General features: G+C 37.2%; 1 protein-coding gene and 1 pseudogene across 1 annotated transcript in view; both read right to left on the bottom strand.

Annotated features, from left to right (window-relative positions):
* Window positions 1-19,334, bottom strand: part of MARCHF6 (membrane associated ring-CH-type finger 6) — an 80,754-nt gene that overhangs the window by 42,280 nt on the left and 19,140 nt on the right. The window contains exons 4-10 of the mRNA XM_037799504.1: window positions 15,974-16,117; window positions 10,639-10,711; window positions 6,766-6,934; window positions 5,101-5,290; window positions 3,799-3,860; window positions 3,151-3,183; window positions 696-747 (exon numbers count right to left, since the gene is read on the bottom strand). Coding sequence (XP_037655432.1) covers window positions 696-747; window positions 3,151-3,183; window positions 3,799-3,860; window positions 5,101-5,290; window positions 6,766-6,934; window positions 10,639-10,711; window positions 15,974-16,117 — 723 coding nt within the window. The remainder of the gene's footprint in view (window positions 1-695; window positions 748-3,150; window positions 3,184-3,798; window positions 3,861-5,100; window positions 5,291-6,765; window positions 6,935-10,638; window positions 10,712-15,973; window positions 16,118-19,334) is intronic.
* LOC119506458 lies at window positions 16,132-19,329 on the bottom strand (annotated as a pseudogene).

The following is a 19,334-nucleotide window of genomic DNA, read 5'->3' as shown; positions in this document are numbered from 1 at the left end:
CACATACAAATCACAGCATGGCCAAACAGCCCGACTCTGCCTGGGATTCCACTCCTTCTTCCTTCCCTGAAAGATGCAGACATTGAGTTCTAAGGCCTGGTGTACTAGGTTTAGTTTCCCTTATCTCTCTCAAGGGGGAAAAACCTCTGTCAATTGTTCTCCTCAACCTGCCTCTGCTTCCCTCATGTAATTACAACCAGTGGGAGGGACTCCTGCGTGGGTGCCTGCAGTTGTGAGCTTGAAGTTGCTTTGCATGTAATGGAATCTGGTTCTAAGGGCAGTTCATACTTGGGAAAGGTTTACTGTCTTCAAGTCTACATCCATCTCTGGTGACGTTTACAAGGCAGTCTCTGGCAAGGCCTTAGGATCTTGACAGAGTAAAACAAGCTTGTCTGCCACAGGGAAGAGGACACAGTTTGATTAGCACAAAATACAGAAGTGGGTTACTGTATGTATCCCAGTCAATCTAAAACCAGCTCCTACAAAAAGACAGACATGTCCAACAGAAACAAAGAGGTGGAACTGCAGTCAATGTTGCTTTGGAAATTAAATACCTAAGCATCTGGGGCCTTCCTATGGAACATTCCTATCTAAAACTGTTTTCATGTATTCCTTAATATTTCATTTAAAAAAAAAAAATCTTAAAAATTAAATTCAACCATAACACCATTTAAAAAAATATTAATGCCACTTACCAAAAACAAGAATGAACAGTGTATTTAAAGACACCACCCAGAAGACATGTTCCTAAAGGAGAAAGAGCATTAATAAAATCCATTCAATTGTTATTTGTACATGGCTAATTAGACTACTCTACATATTTAAATATAGGGTTGAATTTTCTCTTTAAATTTTGATATTTCAATTTAAAAATCAAGTGCAACTTTTCATTAGACAGCTCATAAAACCAAACAATAAAACTCAAAGTCCATAATGACATACAAAGAAAAAAATAAAGAACCATATGAGTAACACAGTAATGTAAACTGCATAGTGCTTCCTTCAGCATCCACCACGTGCTCTGTCCTGAACCCCTACGCAGCCTCCAGCCCTGCTGGATAATCTGAAGCTCATGGCATGACTTCCGCAAGCTCACTCACTGCTGGGTTGCCACCCCTTTTGAAAACTCTAGCTTGATCTCTTCTGGTCCCTCCTTTCCCTAGGGTGTACTGGCATTCTCCGTTCCTATTGCAGAATACTCATTCCTTCGTGGTTCCTGATCCACTGCCAGTGATATATTATCACCCCCAAGATGACTGCCAACAAGCTATTCCCCCAGGCAGATCACCAGACTTCAGACAGGCTCCATGCTGACACTCGTAAAAATGCCCACATCTACGCGTCCAGGCCACCATGCTCCACCCCCACACTCAAAGAAGGTTAAACGATCCTTCCAGGTGGAGGGGGCAAACATGGTAAAATTTTCTTGGTAGAAAAAACATTCCAATCAGGCACCCTAATGTTCCACAAATCCACCTGGCAAGAGTGGTGAGCAGTTAGTCAGAAGAAGTGACTGCTACATCCCTACCTCTAAACTTACTTGTTCCCCTGTTCATTTCCCTCTAATAAACTATAAGCACCTTTGAGAGCGGGGGCTATACTTCATTCATCTCTGAATCCCCCAATAATTATTACACAGCTAGTACATGGCAGATAATTAATAATTTACAATGAAGGAATGAAGCCATCCTGCAAAACATTTTCTCCCAAAAGGTAGAATGGGTTTGAGTCAACACCACTGTATGAACTGTTTCTGTCATTTATGAAGAGCTGATGAGGTAAGGGACTAAAATGAGTTATATGGCTAATTAATACTGTAATGATCACAAGCAAACTCTAACTAGGGCCTTATCAGTATCTCCTTCTCACTAAACCATGAATTACTACCAAATACATTTCTCAAAATCCTCTTACTAACATCAGCTTCCCATCCTGGTTTACTTGCTAATGTACAACCTCACGCAACTACCTGATGTGATTCTTTTGAGAAGACTTCCTAAAATGACACTTTTTGCCCCCACTAGATGGGTACATGAAAGATCACAGTCCGAAACCAACCTACAAGTACAAGGGAAGCCAGCCTGAGAAGGAGGGCTGTGGACAGCAGAGCAGACTGATGTAAATTATTCGCTTCTTGATGACGCTGTTGGGCCTCTGGATCAAGCAACCCTCAAGCCCATCCTTCCTCTGCATTTCCTGTTACATTACTGTTGAAGGCCACAGGGTTCAGCTACCTGCAGCCACAGTCATCTGGATGCTCTAAGCTATTTAAAATTTCCAAATGGTAAGCAAGGTTTTACACTGCAGGTCCTAAAGGCAACATCAATTCTCCCTTAAGAATGGTTTCTTTCAATTATATAATAATGTAGATTACAAGGGGTGACAGTGTGATTGTGAAGACCTTGTGGATCACACCTCCTTTATCTAGTGTATGGATGAGTGGAGGAATGGGGATAAAAACTAAAGGACAAATGGGGTGGGATGGGGGGATGATTTGGGTGTTCTTTTTTCACTTTTATTTTTTATTCTTGTTCTGGTTCTTTCTGATGTAAGGAAAATGTTCAGAGACAGTTTGTGGCGATGAACGCATAACTATGTTATCATACTGCGGACAGTGGATTGTATATCATGGATAATTGTATGGTGTGTGAATGTATTTCAATAAAACTGAATTTAATAAAAAAAAAAAAAAAAAAAAGAATGGTTTCTTTCAAGAACTGTTTCTGACCTTAGACTTACAATCTGTACTAATAAGTCCGAGTTTCCCAGCATGGGTGGGGTTCAGCAAACAGCAGACACCTAAGAGCAGCATGGAGCTCTCACTGTACACGTGCACAAAGATCCTTTGTTTCACACACAGGCATGAAACGTGGTAAGGTGGAACTAAAAAGTTCTTCTTAACTACCATTAACTCTGCACTTCATTTTCTTTTGTAAAATTCAAATATTTAGTATTTTCCCTTGAAACAGTGTTAGTTTTACGCTTTTCCAATATTTTCCATATATAAATTGTCTTTCAACATTTAAAGCAATCAAAAGCCAAAAGGCATTTTGACCTTTAGTATAAAAGGCAGCACACACTGCAAATCTGAATTTACTGAATCACATAGTAAAGTCATAATTCTGTTATTAAATAGAAAAGTTTACTTACTAGAAAAACTAGTGATCCATCAAGTCCTAGCATCTAAAAATAATAACACGCATTAATTCAATATGTAACAGGCTTTCCAATTCTATTTATGAAAGAGGATCATTTTCCTTTCGACAGCACAGTCCTCACCCATTACTTTCCAATACTATGCCTATAATTTTCTGAATAAAAAATTTTTGTTCATGGCAGTTTTATATATTGGGTCTCCTTTTATTCCAAATCATGGTTATAACATCTATAGAAAACCCCATTTTGGATTCAACTCTTACATTAGATATGGGGTCAGTCAAGATTTCATGATCAAACTATTATTCTGTAAACTGAACCATCAAAATATGATTCAAATTTAAATTTGTTACTTTGTTTTTCAAAAGTCCACAATATCAGATGATACACTCCCTGAGTAGAAAGAGATTTATATTAAAGGTCAGAAAACAGGAAAACAGCCATTAATGAACTCCTTATCATAATATTGCTAATATTTTCACCCTAAACAGTATTTAACAATTTTCTCTAGAAGTTAAGAGTTCTGTCAACTGTTCACCAGCAGATATAACTTAGAAATTAGGGCATGCGTCTAAATATAACTAACTTCAAAATATAATTTAGGATTAAAATCACAAGATGCTTAATTAAGTTTTTACTCACTCTTTCCCATGTAAGCTCTTCTGCAGCGCGGTCCCATTCCAAGGCATTCCAGTTCATATCATCTATAAAAATAATAGTAATTTAAAGATTCCTGATGGAATCCAAACTATAAACAGAAAAAGGCACTCTTTAATTTGATGTTTTGGAAATGGTTGTTGGGAAGCTAACCCACATTTAAAATTTTTCCATACTGAGTATTTGCTTGTTAGGCAATAAACAAGAAAATAAATAAATAATGTGATTCGACATTATGTTAAGTGCTAGAAAGGAAACAAACAGGATTATGTAAAAGAGGAATTCAGTAGCTTTGAGTCAAGATGAGATACACAAGAGGGATATGGAGTTTGGATTTTACTCTACTCTTTAGCATACTAGGAAAACCATTCTAATGTTTGTTAGGCAGGAGAGTAACATGACTATTACGTAGAGCAATAATATAATAGAGCCAGAATGGAAGGAAGAAGACCAGGTAGGAGCTGTTGCCTCAGACTAAGGGAGAAAAGCAATGTCCTGGGACTAGGGGAGTGGCAGGTCTCACCCTCAGAGCCTTGGAACATGCAGTCACCTCTCCTGGCAAAGGTTTTTGCTCTCATTACATAACTCACTTCTCATCCTTCAGGTCTCAGCTCAAATATCATTTACTCTGATCTAACCAGAAAACCTTATTTAAAATAGGTCTTCTCCCCAACAGCATCCTCAGAGCCACCTGCACAACACCTACCACTAGGTGTAATTATAAATTTGGTCTCTTGGGTCTCTCCTATACCTTCACTAGACCAGAGACTCAATGAAGGCAGGGACCTCATCTTTTACTACCTACAGCTGGTTGGTAGGCCCAGTCTTGGTTCTTATTGTACATTCTGGATTTACAGTGTTAGAAAATGAGAAAGTGGTAAAAGGTGGTATCTACCCTGCAGTATGAACTTCAAGAATTCTTTGATATTAAAAACTGTACTGACTCAAAGGAAATGGAAAGGGAGAAGCAAAGAAATAAGGTAAATCCGTTATCAAATTCCTTGAAGAAAAGTAGGATCTATTCCAACTTACAAATTTCTTCCAATCTGTCCTATAAAAGTTCCATGAAAGGTAGGATTTTAAAATTCAAACTGCAGCTGCTTCATAAAAAAAAACTATTTATGCATATTTATATACATTAATTTAAGTTTTCCAAAATATAGTAAAAACAGGTTAGAAATAGAATTTAAAATCCATCAAAATTTGAAAAATCCAGTCTTTTTGTCCAGTGCAAGCTGGGACTGGATTCACCATCTGGAAAAGTGAGGACAGACAAGCAGCAATTACCCTGGGCCCCATTATTAGCATCTGCTGCATCTTCAATGCCTGCATCATCTTCCTCCTCATTGTCTTCCTCCTCTTCTTCCGCCTGGTCGTCCTGAGCATCTGGGTTTTCCCCTACCACTGCATTTTCAGCTGGTGGATTAGCAGGCTGCTCAGGGGCAACATTTTCAGCACCATTTCCTCCTGCGGGAGCCTAGGATAAGAGCCCAGAAATTTAGCTAACTTGTCTCGGTTATCCTCTACTGCTAAACCACACTCCTGCTCTCGAAATGCAAAACAAGGCAACAAACAAAAATCCTGCTAATAGGCAAAAAAAGCATCTCTCAAAGTTATCTTTTCCAAATGTATTCGATTTTGGATCACCTTGACATATAAGGATAAAAACTAACTTTAGATTATATATATTCATTCAGTATAACACAAAAGCATAACATTTCACAAAGCATTATAGGAAATGGATTTACAAATCTATCTTGAGTATGTCAGTCTGTAATCCTTTATAAAAGATCTGCCTTTACTGATTGCCTCTGGGATAAAAAAATAATCTATTTTTGTACATGTACATAATAAAAACTCACAGTTATCAAACACCTGAAAGAATGCTTTCTAATTTCCGTTCGATATTAAAATTATATATATGAACTGTATCAGTTCCCAAATGCACCTTCCTATCACTGTTCCTGAGTACTGCTACCTACCAAATGCAAAGACAGTTGTATTTAAGTAAAACACTCAACTCTCATGGAGTTAATGAGGAATCTTAAAAAACTGCAATAAATGCTACAAATGATAAAAGTATTAAAACTTGATAGGGAGGGTATCATTTCTTATAGTCATAATGCATATGTGTGCTTCTCAAAGAAAGAATAAATGGGAAGTTGCACTCTTAATTCTGTAGAAAGAAAAGTTATGGCAAAATCTGATGTAATCTGTCTATCATGGACAAAAGCAGAAGGTTCTTAGAAGAAAAATTAAGTCATTAAGTATCACTGGGTATACCACAGTCAATTTTTCATGATAAAATTTTGACATGCTAATTGTTTTCACATGCAAGTAACTAATTCATTGACATTTTCAGCCCTGTAATTTCTCAGTAAGCAAAATCCTAAATATCATTTTATCATATCCCCTTTCTCCATGCCACTCACAAATGACCTTATGTCCAACTATGTCATCGCTCATAAAGAGAAAATAAAACTACAAAAGACTGTATCTACAATGTCCCAATTTTTCTAGTTTTGGGAAAGTTCCCACACAACAGCAACAAAACAGAGGCACTTTAAATATGAAGAAACTGATAAAGAGAATAGGTAGCCTCCTTACTGTTATACAGCATGTTAGAAGCATATCCAGGAAGTTTGCATCTTAACTTCCAAGTTAGAGCTAAGAGAATATCCCAGGCAAAAAATAAAAGAGCATTTTAGTGTATTCCCTAATATTATCCCCAATCCCCTCAGAAAATTAAGAGGCAAAGACACAATAGCATTCTTTTGACTTTTCACATCTCCCTTAAACTTCTCCCACACCTTTCCACTGTCCTTGGCTTTAAAATGGCAAAAGAACATTCATGAGGGAACATGGAAGTCAAAGGTTTAGTCTTAATGAGTGACAATAATGCTCATGTCCTAGCCAAGTAAAATCAGTCTGCCCGTGGGGGAGGGGGGTTACCTCATTCTGGTGGTGCCCAGCGGCATTGAAGGGTGGAGCAGCATGTTCCAACCAAATCGGTGCTCCCCCGTGGACTATCTGTTCTCGCAACCACACCAGACTGATGAATGCACAAAGTGTGCACGTCACTACAAAACAACCCTGCAAACAATCTGCCAATAAATTTTCCCTATTAAAAAAAAATTACATAATTACTCCCAAGAACACTTACAATCAAGAAACCAAAGTTAACATTTCACTTTATACTAAAAGCTCAGAAAGAACAGCCAGAAAGGTAAATCATACTTTTCTGGGTGACGTATCAGTTTCTCATGAATTATTCTAATGATGGTGAACCTCTATCTTATAAGTTGACCAAATATATATTATAGTAGGCACAGAGCAACATAAGAACCATGTAAATATTAGCTATCCATAATCTCTCTTTTGAACACGGCTGAGAAACAGGAAGGCAGCAAGCAAAGAAGACAGAGCAGCCGAACACTCAAAAAATTCTGTCCAGCCCTAAGAACTTCCTTGCCCCTATTTTACACACAATTTTAACAAACTTTGTTGGTTGATGCCAGAGCCCACACAAATGAACAGAACCAGCAAATCAGAAAGAGAAGCACCTCCAAAGACAGACATGATAACATAAAAAAAAATGAAGGCTAATATTCGGTATGCAACGTTATACAAAGAAGTCTATAAAACTCAAAAAAATTTCACTTGGAAAGCAGACCAAGGTTTTGATGCTAATAGGAAATATACCAAAAGTAATTAGTTCTTAGATAGATAAAGCACAGTTGTTTTAGGTGAACTACTTTCATTTTCGGAAATACATGTATTATTATAACACTAAAAAGCAGCTTGTATTTTTCCTCTCTAAAGAGGCTTATCCACTCCTAGTCCATGTCTATGATTACAGGATAACTCTAGAATCTCGACAGTCCTTGGAAAATCATATATTTTAACGGAAAGACTTCTTCCTTGGAAAACCTAAGGAAGGGGCAATATTGGAGACCTCAGCCTGGTAGTTCAAACTTAACTGGACTGGTGTGTCCCCTAGGAAGATATCACCTGGAATACCTCCTAATCAAAAGGGAAATCCTAACCACCCTTGTTAAAGAACCTCCAAGCCATTAAAATACCCTCTTCTCTACCCCTTCTTTAACATCAGCAGTAAGAATTATTGCTTGTCATAGATTTTAAATGGTCACAAACTCATTGTAGAATCTCTTCCAGCACACCCCCTTCAATCTGGGCTGGCTTTGTGAATGGCTGTGACCAGAGGTGATGGCACACAAGCTCCAGAGCCTCACCTCAAAAGGCCTTCCAAGTTTCCACTTTTGCTCTTTTAGAATCTGCCCTAGGACACCATGAAAATAAACCCCAGGTAGCCTCCTGGAAGATGAAAGGCCAGGCGCAGGAGAATGAAGACACCCAGCCAAAGCCAACACAGACCATCCAGCCCCATCCAAACTATCAAATGGCTGCAGTCACATGAGTGACCCAGCAAGATCAACAGACCAACTGCTCAGCTGAGCCCAGCCCATTGCTGACACCAAGAATTATGAGGAAATAAAATGGTAGTTTGAAGCCAGCAAATTTTTGAAATTGTTTTTGTAGCAATGGATAACTCATATGCTACACCCAGAGATCACCTGAAGAACTGAGCTATAGAGTATGTAGCAGCTGCTGAGAAAGGAAATTTAAGGTAAAATTTCAGAAATAAAATTTACACAATAGATAAAATGAAACAGATTACTCAGGAAAAAAGGTTTAAATAGTTACAAAGTGCTTTCAGAGAAACTGGCTCAATTCTTCAAACTGCAGAAGACTGCACAGGATTACAAAACAAGACCATGTCTACAATTTCTTTTGCATATCCCCAACATGCCTTGCATAGTCTCAAAGTTTTAATGAGTAGTATTTTAAAGACAATTCAGGTGGCCTATGAACCAATCACGTCAAAAAGAAAAATGAGGAATGCCAACACTGGACAGGCTACAGCTCTGAACTTCAGTGACAGTTTCACTATACTTCATATAGTGCTTAAAATTTGCCCAAAGGTTCAAGGATTTGCCCAAGATCCCCTCAAACTGGCAGATGCAGGGAATTTTTAATTCCAGGGCTAGGGCTCCTTCCACTACAACCAACTTCCTCACTGCATCACATATGTGATCCCAACTGAAAAATAAGACAGTTCCACTAACAAGAAGTAAAGGTAGGTAGGCAAGTAGACTACTTCCACTTCCCTGTCTGTGTGATATTTTCACTACTATGTCTTTTATAAAAACTTGTAGTTCACATAGCCAAAGTCTACCAAATTAAGCTTTGGTAAATACAAACATGTTTAGTCATTTAAAAGAGAAACCATTAAAGAAGTCACATATCTCTTCTCCATTAAACAGCAAAGATGGAAACTCAATTCACCTTGCAAAGACAACTGAGATACTGACTGGCTGCTACACTGTACTCTCAAAGCTACAGTGACCTATAGAATTTTAACCTTGGAATAAAAATGCCCTTTTAAAAATGGCTGTTCTCATTTACAAGTGTCAAAATGTAACTTCCCTCACTCTTAGCAGTCACCCCTTGTTTTTTTCTGACCTCCCTCCTTATTTCTAATATTCATCTTTGTCTCTTACCTCAATTAAAGCTCGAGGTGGGCTATGACAAATACAAAGACATACTGAATGGCAGGTGAGCCATTTAAGTCTGATTTTTCTTGCTTCCATACCATGACTGTTCTAGAGGGCGGAGGTAAAAATCTGACACCCAGAAATGAGAAAATTGTCCTATTTGCTTTCTACTGCACTATTTGGCATAGAATCTATTTTTATACAAGTGGTTCTTTTCTCACACTTTGTGTGTGTCAGGTTACTGCTTTCTCCTTTTTCTCAAGTCCTCAGCCACTATTGCCCAATTTCCAAGGTCCTTGTCTACATCCAAACATTGCTCTATCCGACTGTTCTTCAGTAATGAAACAAAAAATGATTCTAATATAAATAAGGTTTATGCTGGAAAGTGTTTAAAATTTTACCTACACACTAAACTTCCAAGGAAAAGAAAGTATCCAAAATAAGTTACCTACAGATACTTCTAATGTTTCTAAGCATTTTGGCCAGGATTCAAAATACTGATGTAGTCACAAGAGATCTAAAAAACATCATCCCTGCTTTCTTTTCTATCAGAAATTGAACATGCTTGGTTTTTCTTTTCTATTGCCATTTGACTTATTTTTATGGTAATATACTCTGAGTGCTTCTGCTCCACAAGTCTTATATTATTCTTTGCCTTTACTGATACAGGGTTCAGAAACCAAAGGTCAGTTGGAACAAGAGAAAATTTAGCAAATATGGGTGCAACTTTTGCAGTCTTAATATTCTAATGATTCTTGAAATGGTTAATCATTTACAGCATTTCTAATTTTGAAAGTAAAAGTAAAACACAACACGTCTTTCCCAAGAAAATGCAATTACAATGCACATATCAAAGATACAGTAAAATAAAAACTAGCAAATAAGATTTTAGAGTCCACATTCTAATAATGAGAAACATTTCAAAATTAGTCAGTTTAACTGTATTAAAAATATAACATTTAAATGACATTCAGAAAATGAATGTAACAGTATATATATCTTCACACTACATAAGAGCCTATTTAACCACCATTATAAAAGAGTCCTTTAAAATGAGTATGTTTTAAAATCATTATCATATATATGCAGCAACTATTTTTAGAATAGCTGTGTTAGAATAAGAGACGTAAAATGCTGTTTGCTCTCTGAACAGGAGAATTTGCAAATTTTAACAAAAGTAAGTATGTGGGGGAGGACTGATCACCAATATACTGTGTAATCTTTCATCATCACAAAGATCGATACTCACGTGGACAGCATGTCCAGTGGCAGTGTCAGTAGTGAGCTCACAGAGCCAGTAAACAAGCACTTATAGATGCGGCCTACCAAAAAAAGGGAATGATAGCATATGGTCACAATTCTAATCATGAACTCATATAGTCAATCAAAAAACAAAAGTAAAATGGAACACAATGAATGATGTTGAAATAAACATTAAGTCTTTACAAGTCCGATACTCAAAATACTGTTTAAAAAGAACATGGTCAAGCATAAGAAATGACAGTGAAGAATAAATATTACCCAATAATGTTTAAAATTTAGATTCCACCTCAATTTACCTGCTTGTTTTTATTGAACAAGCACAGAAGTTTGAAAAGAAAAAAACAATCTAAAGCAGAGATCTCCAAAATTACAATAAGAATTTTTACACCCTATAATTCTAAAGTCCTTAAGTCTGCTCATGTACATGAGGGTCTGAGTTCTGGAGTAGACATTACTGAGGTTCAGAGGATTTTTCGGTAGAGTAACATGCTCCAATACCATGAAAAGTAACCTAACAACCAATTTTTAGAAAGCACAGAATCAAGGGTCCTCAAAAGAGGGAAAATCTTAAACGCTAGTCACGAGGGGAAAAGATGAAGTACGAATCAATACACACCCCTCCCCATATCCTTTTCGTCAGAAAAGACAGGGACAGAATGAGGTAATAGAACAGATTTGGAAATGGGGCCCAAGAGAAAAAGGCTGGTAATTTTCTTTCAAAACTAGCATAAGCATTCCCCAAAGCCTTATAATAGAAATGTTGTAACTTAAATGGATGTTTTAAAAAGCCAAGTCAAACCAGAAGGAAAGATAGGCAATAAAGACTGGGACCGTATAACTTCGTGAAACCTAGAGTGGTCAAGGACTGTAGCTAAACGCACAAACATAAAAATGTTTTTTCATGTGAGAGAACAGATGAACATTTACCTTGCAAGGTGTTGGAAAAGGGACAGTTTTGGAGAAAAAAATATAAGCAAACTGGAGTCTATGGTTAACAGTAACACTGTAACATGCTTCCACTAAATATAACAAAGGTAATATACCGAAGCTAAATGTCTATGAGAGGGCGATACAAGAGAGGGGTATGGGATTTCGGTAGTGGTGCTGTTGTCTGACATTATTATATTGTTTTGTATGGTATTTTAATTTTTTAAAAATCTTTTTTATTATTCTTTAAAAAACATTTTTTGGAGTAATGATTATGTTCAAGTGCTAAGTGTGGTGATGAATGCACAACTACATGAGGATACCGTGAACTGATTGTACACTGTGGATGATTGTATGGTGTATAAATATATCTCTATAAAATTGCAGGGCAAAATACAAACAGGGATACAAATGCTGGAGAAAACATGGAGAGAGGGATGTACCTATTTACTGTCGGTGGGGAAGAAGAATGGTATAGCCTATACAGAGAACAATGGGGTGGTTCCACAAGAAGCTAAGTATGTGGGCGCTGTAAGGTCCTGCAACCTCATTACATGGTATATACTTGGAAAATCTGAGAGCAGGGACTCAATTGGACATTGACACACTAATGTTTATGGTGTTTATAGTGGCAGTATTTAGGATTTGCAATGGATGCAGGTGGCCTAAGGTACAGCCTCTAATGAACAGAATGGTGAACTGTGGTATATGTATACAACAGAATACTCAACAGCTGCAAGAAGGAATGAAGCTGTGAGACATGCAACTAGGTAAATGGATCTTAAGGACAGCATTTTGAATGAAGTACACCAGAAACGATAAGATAAACATTATAATGCCTCACTAATATGTACTAACTATAATGTGTAAACTCTGAGAATTGAATCTTAGAGCACAGCTTATCAGGGGAATGCTTACTGTAACAGTCCCTAGAGTGTAAGCTCTTACAGCAGTCACATCTATTTCTGAGTTGCAATGGTTATCTACAAATTCTGAGATGCCGAGCTCTTTGTGTATAACCCGGTTGGTCTCTGGAACTTCGGGTGTCTGTGTGACACCTGAAACTCAGACCTAGAGCTTGGCAGCTATGAATATCAGTATTGTCTCATACAGCATCTGTTAAAAAAAAAAAAAGGTGAACAAGACTTCAGAGTTATGAATGAAGCAAATCTGGTTAGGACTAAGGCAAATGAGACCAAAGAGTAAAGGACGATACTGACTGTGTTTTAAAAGTTCAACTTCTGTGTGAGACCAAGGGAAGAGATGTTTATGTAGTGCAGGATCTATATTTTCCGCAGCACACTAAATAATTTAACTTGCACGGTCAGTTTATTCAAACACCATAATTACATGGAACTTTGAATAGGAAGTGAGATCTGGTAGGTTTGTACAGGTTAGTGTGAAATCCTGATACATCCCAAAGTAATTAGGGCAGAGAATAAAAATATATTTACAGGGTCCCCCTGAGGAACTGGGGGAAAATGCAGAAATGTTGGACTTCCCCACCTAGGTTATTCCCACAAACTTTGAGAACTAACAATTTAGTAGGATGAGCCCTCAGTCTTGGGACTTGCCCTTATGAAGCTTCTTATTGCAAAGAAGAGTCTAAGCCTACTTACAATTGTGCCTAAGAGTCTCCTCAAAAGAACCTCTTTGTTGCTCAGTGCTCAGATATGTGCCTCCACCCCTCCCCCACCCCGCTCTAAGCCCATGCAGCAGGTGAACTCATTGCCTTCCCCTCTACATGAGACATGACTCCCAGGGGTGTAAATCTCCCTGGCAACATGGGACATGACTCCCAGGGATGAGCCTGGACCCAGCATCGTGGAATTTAGAAAATCTTCTGGACCAAAAGGGGAAACGAAATGAAACAAAATAAAGTTTCAGTGGCTGAGAGATTTCAAATGGAGTCGAGAAGTCACTCTGGAGCGCACTCTTATGCACTACATAGATATCCCTCTTTAGTTTTTAGCATATTGGAACAACTAGAAGTAAGTACTTGAAACTGTCAAACTGCAACCCAGTAGCCTTGACTCTTGAAGGAGACTGCCCAACGACATAGTTTACATGGTGTGACTGTGTGATTCTGAAAACCTGGTGGCTCACACTCCCTTTATCCAGTGTATGAACAGATGAGTAGAAAAATGGGGAGAAAAACTAAATGAAAAATAGGGTGGAATGGGAGGGGATGGAATGTTTTAGGTGTTCTTTTTTACTTTTTTGTTTCCTTTGGAATATGGAAAATGTTCAAAAATTGATTCTGGTGATGAATGCACAACTATATGATGGTACTGTGAAAAGCTGATTGCACACTGTGGATGATTATAGGGTATGTGAGTATACCTCAATAAAACAATATTTTTTTTAAAAAGCCCAGTCAAAATGAAAAGGTAGGAAAAATTTTCTGTAATAGAAATTACTTACGTATGTATGTAAAATATTCAAAGCAAGTATGTGTCTAACAAGTAAATCAATAACAAACCAAATGACTATAAAACAGGAAAATGGGTTCACAATTATGGACATTCTTAGCAGAATGCAATGTGCCCATTAAAAAGATGGCGGAATAGGGAACTCCAGGATTCAGTCCTTCCACCAAAAACCTATTAAACAGGCAGGAACTGTCTGAAACAACTATTTCAAAACTCTGGAGGCCAGAAGAAAACTGTAGAGCATCCAGGAAAGAGCTTGAGGAAGAGGCTGATAAACTATAGTAAATAACAGTAAACTGCTCTTTCTGCGTGGAGGCTACTGGCACCCATCCCCCACTCTCATGGCACCCCTGCCTAGCTTGCTGCTGGTGACAAAAAGGGACATAAAGATCCTCTTCCACATGAACATGGGTGGGCAGAACCAATTAGTGAATTTGCAACACAGGGGACCAGGCTCTGAAGGGAGCTATTGTTTCAATCTGTCCCAGAAAAAGGCAGCAACAGCCATTGTTTCAACACTCCCCAGACAGGGGCAGGACGGTGGAGACTTGAAGACTTCCTCAAGGCTGCAGAAGACAGTTACTTGAAGGGCTACAGAAGCTGGGCAGGCCAGGAAAGGTCAGCCTTGGGTTCCCATTGGAGAAGCTCTCGGCACCATTCCTGATCCCCCCTCCAGGGCATTTTGGAGCCGGTCTACTCCTTCATGGGTCCCTGGCCCTGGACTGGCTAGGAAAGACTGACTTGGGAATGTCCTCTCCAGGGAACCCCTCCTTCCAGAATTTGCCCTCTAAGCAAAAGCAGATTGAAACAATCAAAGGATTATTAAAAAACTATAGAGGTAGACTGTCTGGGACAGAGACCTGTCAGCTTCAAATACCCATAAGAGGGAGGTCTGTCTCCTGGGAAACAGAAGGAACAACCAAACTCCTGTAAACTGGGGAACTACAAAATATATAATATTTTGGACAAGACAGAAGCCCAAAAAGACAGGGAAAACCATGCACACTGCATTCGTCTTGGGGAGACCTTCCTGATTCGAGTGCTGAAGTGTATAAACTCTTCCACAAAATTGAAGAGGAGTGAACACTTCCTAATTCATTCTATGAGGCCAATGTCACCTTCATACCAAAGCCAGAAAAAAGATACCACAAGAAAACAAAACTACAGACCAATATCTCTTATGCATAAAGATGCAAAAGTCCTCAACAAAATACTAGCAAACTGAATCCAACAGATTTAAAAAATTATACACCAGAACCAAGTGAGACTTATCTCTGGTATGCAAGGTTGGTTGAACATAAGAAAATCAATTCATGTAATATACTACATTAACAAAATGAAGAGAAAAAAACCACAAGATCATCTCTATTGATGCAGACCGGCATTAGACAAAATACAGCATCCTGTCTTGATAAAAACACTTAGACAAAAGAAAGAGAAGGAAACTTTCTCAATGTGATAAAAGGCACACATGAAAATACTTAATGTTGAAAGACTGGAAGCTCTGCCTCTAAGGTCTGGAAAAAGATAAGCATCCTGATTATTCAGGACTATTAGATATGTGAGAATCTTTTAAAAGGGGGAGGGGAGGAGGTCTGAAAAGAATACATCTTCTGTGGTCCTAAAAAGAAAGCTCTAGTATAATTTAAGGAATAAATTTTGAATTCTTTCTAATCGTGGTTTGATTTTGCTTTTTGAAGTCTTTCATGAATTTTCATTATTAGCCTCTATATGCTGTGTTTTGTTCCTCCCTTATTTATTCAAGAAAATGATCTGTTAAAATGTAGTGCTTAATTCAGGTGAATTTTTTGTTTCTAAGTGAGGTTTTCCTCATATATGATACTCTAACATCAAATAATTAAACATCATTCAAACAAATAATATTACGCAATTATTACCTTATAACATGAAATAGTTATGCAATACTTAATTAACTCCAACCAAAGGGGAATGAATACTCACATGCTGTTAGAGGAACAACTCCTAACCATGCAAAGGCCACAAGTGTATAATGAAACCAGTATCGTATTGCAGTGCCAATACTCGTAACCAGTCCAGCAAAAATGTCTTGGATTGGAAGCCGTGAAGGCATATCTGGGGAATAAACTATAAGAGGGAAAAAAAGGTACATGTAATTTAATGTAGATTTAAAAATAGGTTAATTCTTAAACATAAAATAAGCATGCAGAGCTACCCTAACTTTCAATATCTGCATTGCACTTAAAACTTGTTTTCTACAAAAAGTTAAAGTGAATTGAATAGGTACACTAATACCACATCTAACCAGAAGACATTCATGAGGCAAACCACATATGAAACATGGGGGGAAAAAGCAGACAAAAAAGGTCTCTAAGCAAGAAAAAGTCAACTGTTCACATCCTTCACTCATAGCCATGAACTTCATTCAAAGCTAATTTACACATATTTTAGCCATTCAAACAATTTAATTCTCTGGTTTCCCAACTATAAAGCAAACAGGAACAAAAAGTAAACCTGGTGGTACAGTTATCAAAGAATCCCCCAAATGACTAGCCTTAGTCATGAGTATTCATAAAGCACAACAATCTGGCATTAGAGCTATTTAACAGTGAAGCAAACAGGCCTACTACTAACTTTTGATAGCCTCCACCTCTTTCCTCACTCCCCAGAATTTTAGCACTAGGTAAAATTCCAAATAGTAAATTGAGATCTTCCTTCCCACTTTTCTGCAAATGTGGTTCAACACGTTTTTAACACTTTTTAGATTCCCTTTTAAAACTGTTTCAATAAAACATTGCTTATTAAAAGGCTCTTGCCAAAAAAATAAAAAAAAAAAGTTAATGGAATAAAAAAGGTGGGGGGGGTTCTAAATCAGATAACTCAGAAAGAACATTTAGAAGAAGATAAGCCTCTCTCCAGTGAGGCCAACACAAGGAATTATGGGATACAGTTTTGAAATTAATGCTCTAAAATTTGTGAGCACTATCACAAAACTCTTCACTGCTATAAAAACTGAGAAACAATTAGCAAACAGCAACTTTTTACCACACACTCACAGATCACTTATTTCAAAAGTATATTTCATATACAAGAGCACTACGGCATCAGACTTTGAGAAAAATAAAGAAAACAGTATGATTATCAAATGAAAACAAAAATGTACAAACACAAACTTTATTATTAGCCTGCAAATAAAAGCCCACATATGTATTTCCTAATATACAACCTTTTATGCTCTACAGAAAATTAAATCACTGACTTCAAAAATAAACAATTCAACAGAATTGATATTTTTTGCATAAAGTTCCAAAAGTGAAAAGGTAATGAAATGGCTTTAATCTTTTATGCTCATCACATAAAAACAAAGTTAAGCACTAATTTATCTTATTTATATTGAGCAGCTCAAAATGCTTTAAAATTAATTAATTAATTCAAAACCCACTAAAAACCTTTGGGAAGGAGAGCAATGTACTGGGATCCCAGAAATTCTTGACGATTTGTCAGCAGGGTCCTCTACTTATTGAAGATGTACAACATTAAATATCAATCAATAGGCAAAGAATTGTAAGAGATATTAAAATTTAATTACCTGCAAAGTATTTACCACAGGCTTACAAAATATTGAGCTTAAAAAGTTAGTCTCGTGAAAAGAGGTGAGGTGATTTAAAACTTCATCTTTATTATTAACTGCTATTCTAACTTACAATTTTAATTCAAAAGATATCCCCATACTTGAACAATGACTAGATATGATGAAATCAAAGCATCATTACTTTTTTTAGGTAGATAATGTTTTTACAAAAGAACTTTCAGCTTATAAAGACAGAGATGAAATATTACTGGATTATCTTTAAAATAATGGGAAGAAGATGGAGAGATGGTAGAGGACAGTAGAGCAAAGTAAACCATGAGTTGAAAATTAATGAAGGTGAGTGATGGATACATGTGGGTTCATTGTAACTTTACACATTTGAACTTGTCCATAACAAAAAGTAAAAAATAAAATTTAAAAGCCATAAATTTCATTTTTTTAAGAGTTTTTTAAGTTTGATGTGAAATTAAAAAAAAAACAAATAGAAAGAAGTCCACTTTGTTTAATGTTGTACAAAAATGAGTAGAACCAAAAGTGAATTAAACATTATCACATTTGTTTACACCACTATCTAGTTCTTCATATTAACTTCACTATCCAAACAAGAGAAAATACAGGGCAATTTAGGGATTGAGAGATAAAAGCAAGAAAACTTTTCTACCATGTTTATTCTTCTACATTATATAGCTATGCTCACAGAGACAGCTTCTTTTAGTTCTCCACTGAGCAGAAATTCAGTTATATATACAAGTGAACCTACTCAAAAGCTGAGAAAGACTAGATATGATGGACCCATATCCTGGTACATTGTCATATAATTCAAACAATAATGCAGCTACCAGCTTATAATTTTTAGGGACTGAAAACAAGGCTTTCTCTTGAAGTTGAACCAGAAACAACTTTTTATGTTCCTTAGGCTTTGTAATATGTGCAAGAATATATGGATCTAGAGAAGGTTCAAAATTTAGTCTCTACCAGTTACCAATGCAATCATTAATGACCCAGTCTTGCAGGACTCCATGTTGACCACCCAGTATCTCTGTCGTTAAGGATTTTAGTCCTTCAATTTCATCTTCTCCTGGGTTAAGTTTACCACCAGGTAATCTGAAGAAAGTTGTACCCAGTTGTAGCAGTAACACATGGGGTAGCCAGTGCTCATGCACAATCAGAACTCCTTCTAGAGTCTTCCTCATTCCAATTTTATCAAATTTCTCCCTCATGCTCTGAAATCTGGCTACAACAGAGCTCTCTTTCTCATAGAGGGGGCTCTTTTGTACCAGAAGTATAATTGGTAAGAGGGTACAGGTTGATGGTCCACTCCAGGGTGAGGGGCTTGGTCTGCTGGATGTACTTGTTGCTGAGCTGGTTGATCCCCCAGGGCCAGCCGGTCTGTGAGCGATTGGGTGGCACCATAGACATGCTGGCAAGCATCGGCGCTGATGGTGAGCAGAAAGGGAGAGACAGGAGAGGCCTTCTCTGTGCAGGTAGCAATTATCTGCTTCCCGTTCATTAACATGAGAGAGCAAGAGGGGGCTCAAAAGCCTTAAATTTTAAAATTAAACCTCACACACATATTTATGTGCCTGTATGTAATATGTACATCCTGACATACAGTTTTAAAAATACTTTGCCAAAATCGAATAGTAATATTGTTATGATCAAAGACAAATCAAATTGAAAATAATTGCTTTAAAACTTCATAAAACATTTATGCTACCAGTCGTAACAAAAAATATAAAGTTTTAAAGAACT

The sequence above is a fragment of the Choloepus didactylus genome, chromosome 11 (assembly GCF_015220235.1).
Source record: "Choloepus didactylus isolate mChoDid1 chromosome 11, mChoDid1.pri, whole genome shotgun sequence".
Lineage (NCBI taxonomy): Eukaryota > Metazoa > Chordata > Mammalia > Pilosa > Megalonychidae > Choloepus > Choloepus didactylus.
Note: the sequence above shows the minus strand (reverse complement) of the source record. Positions and strands in the feature narration are given on the sequence as shown.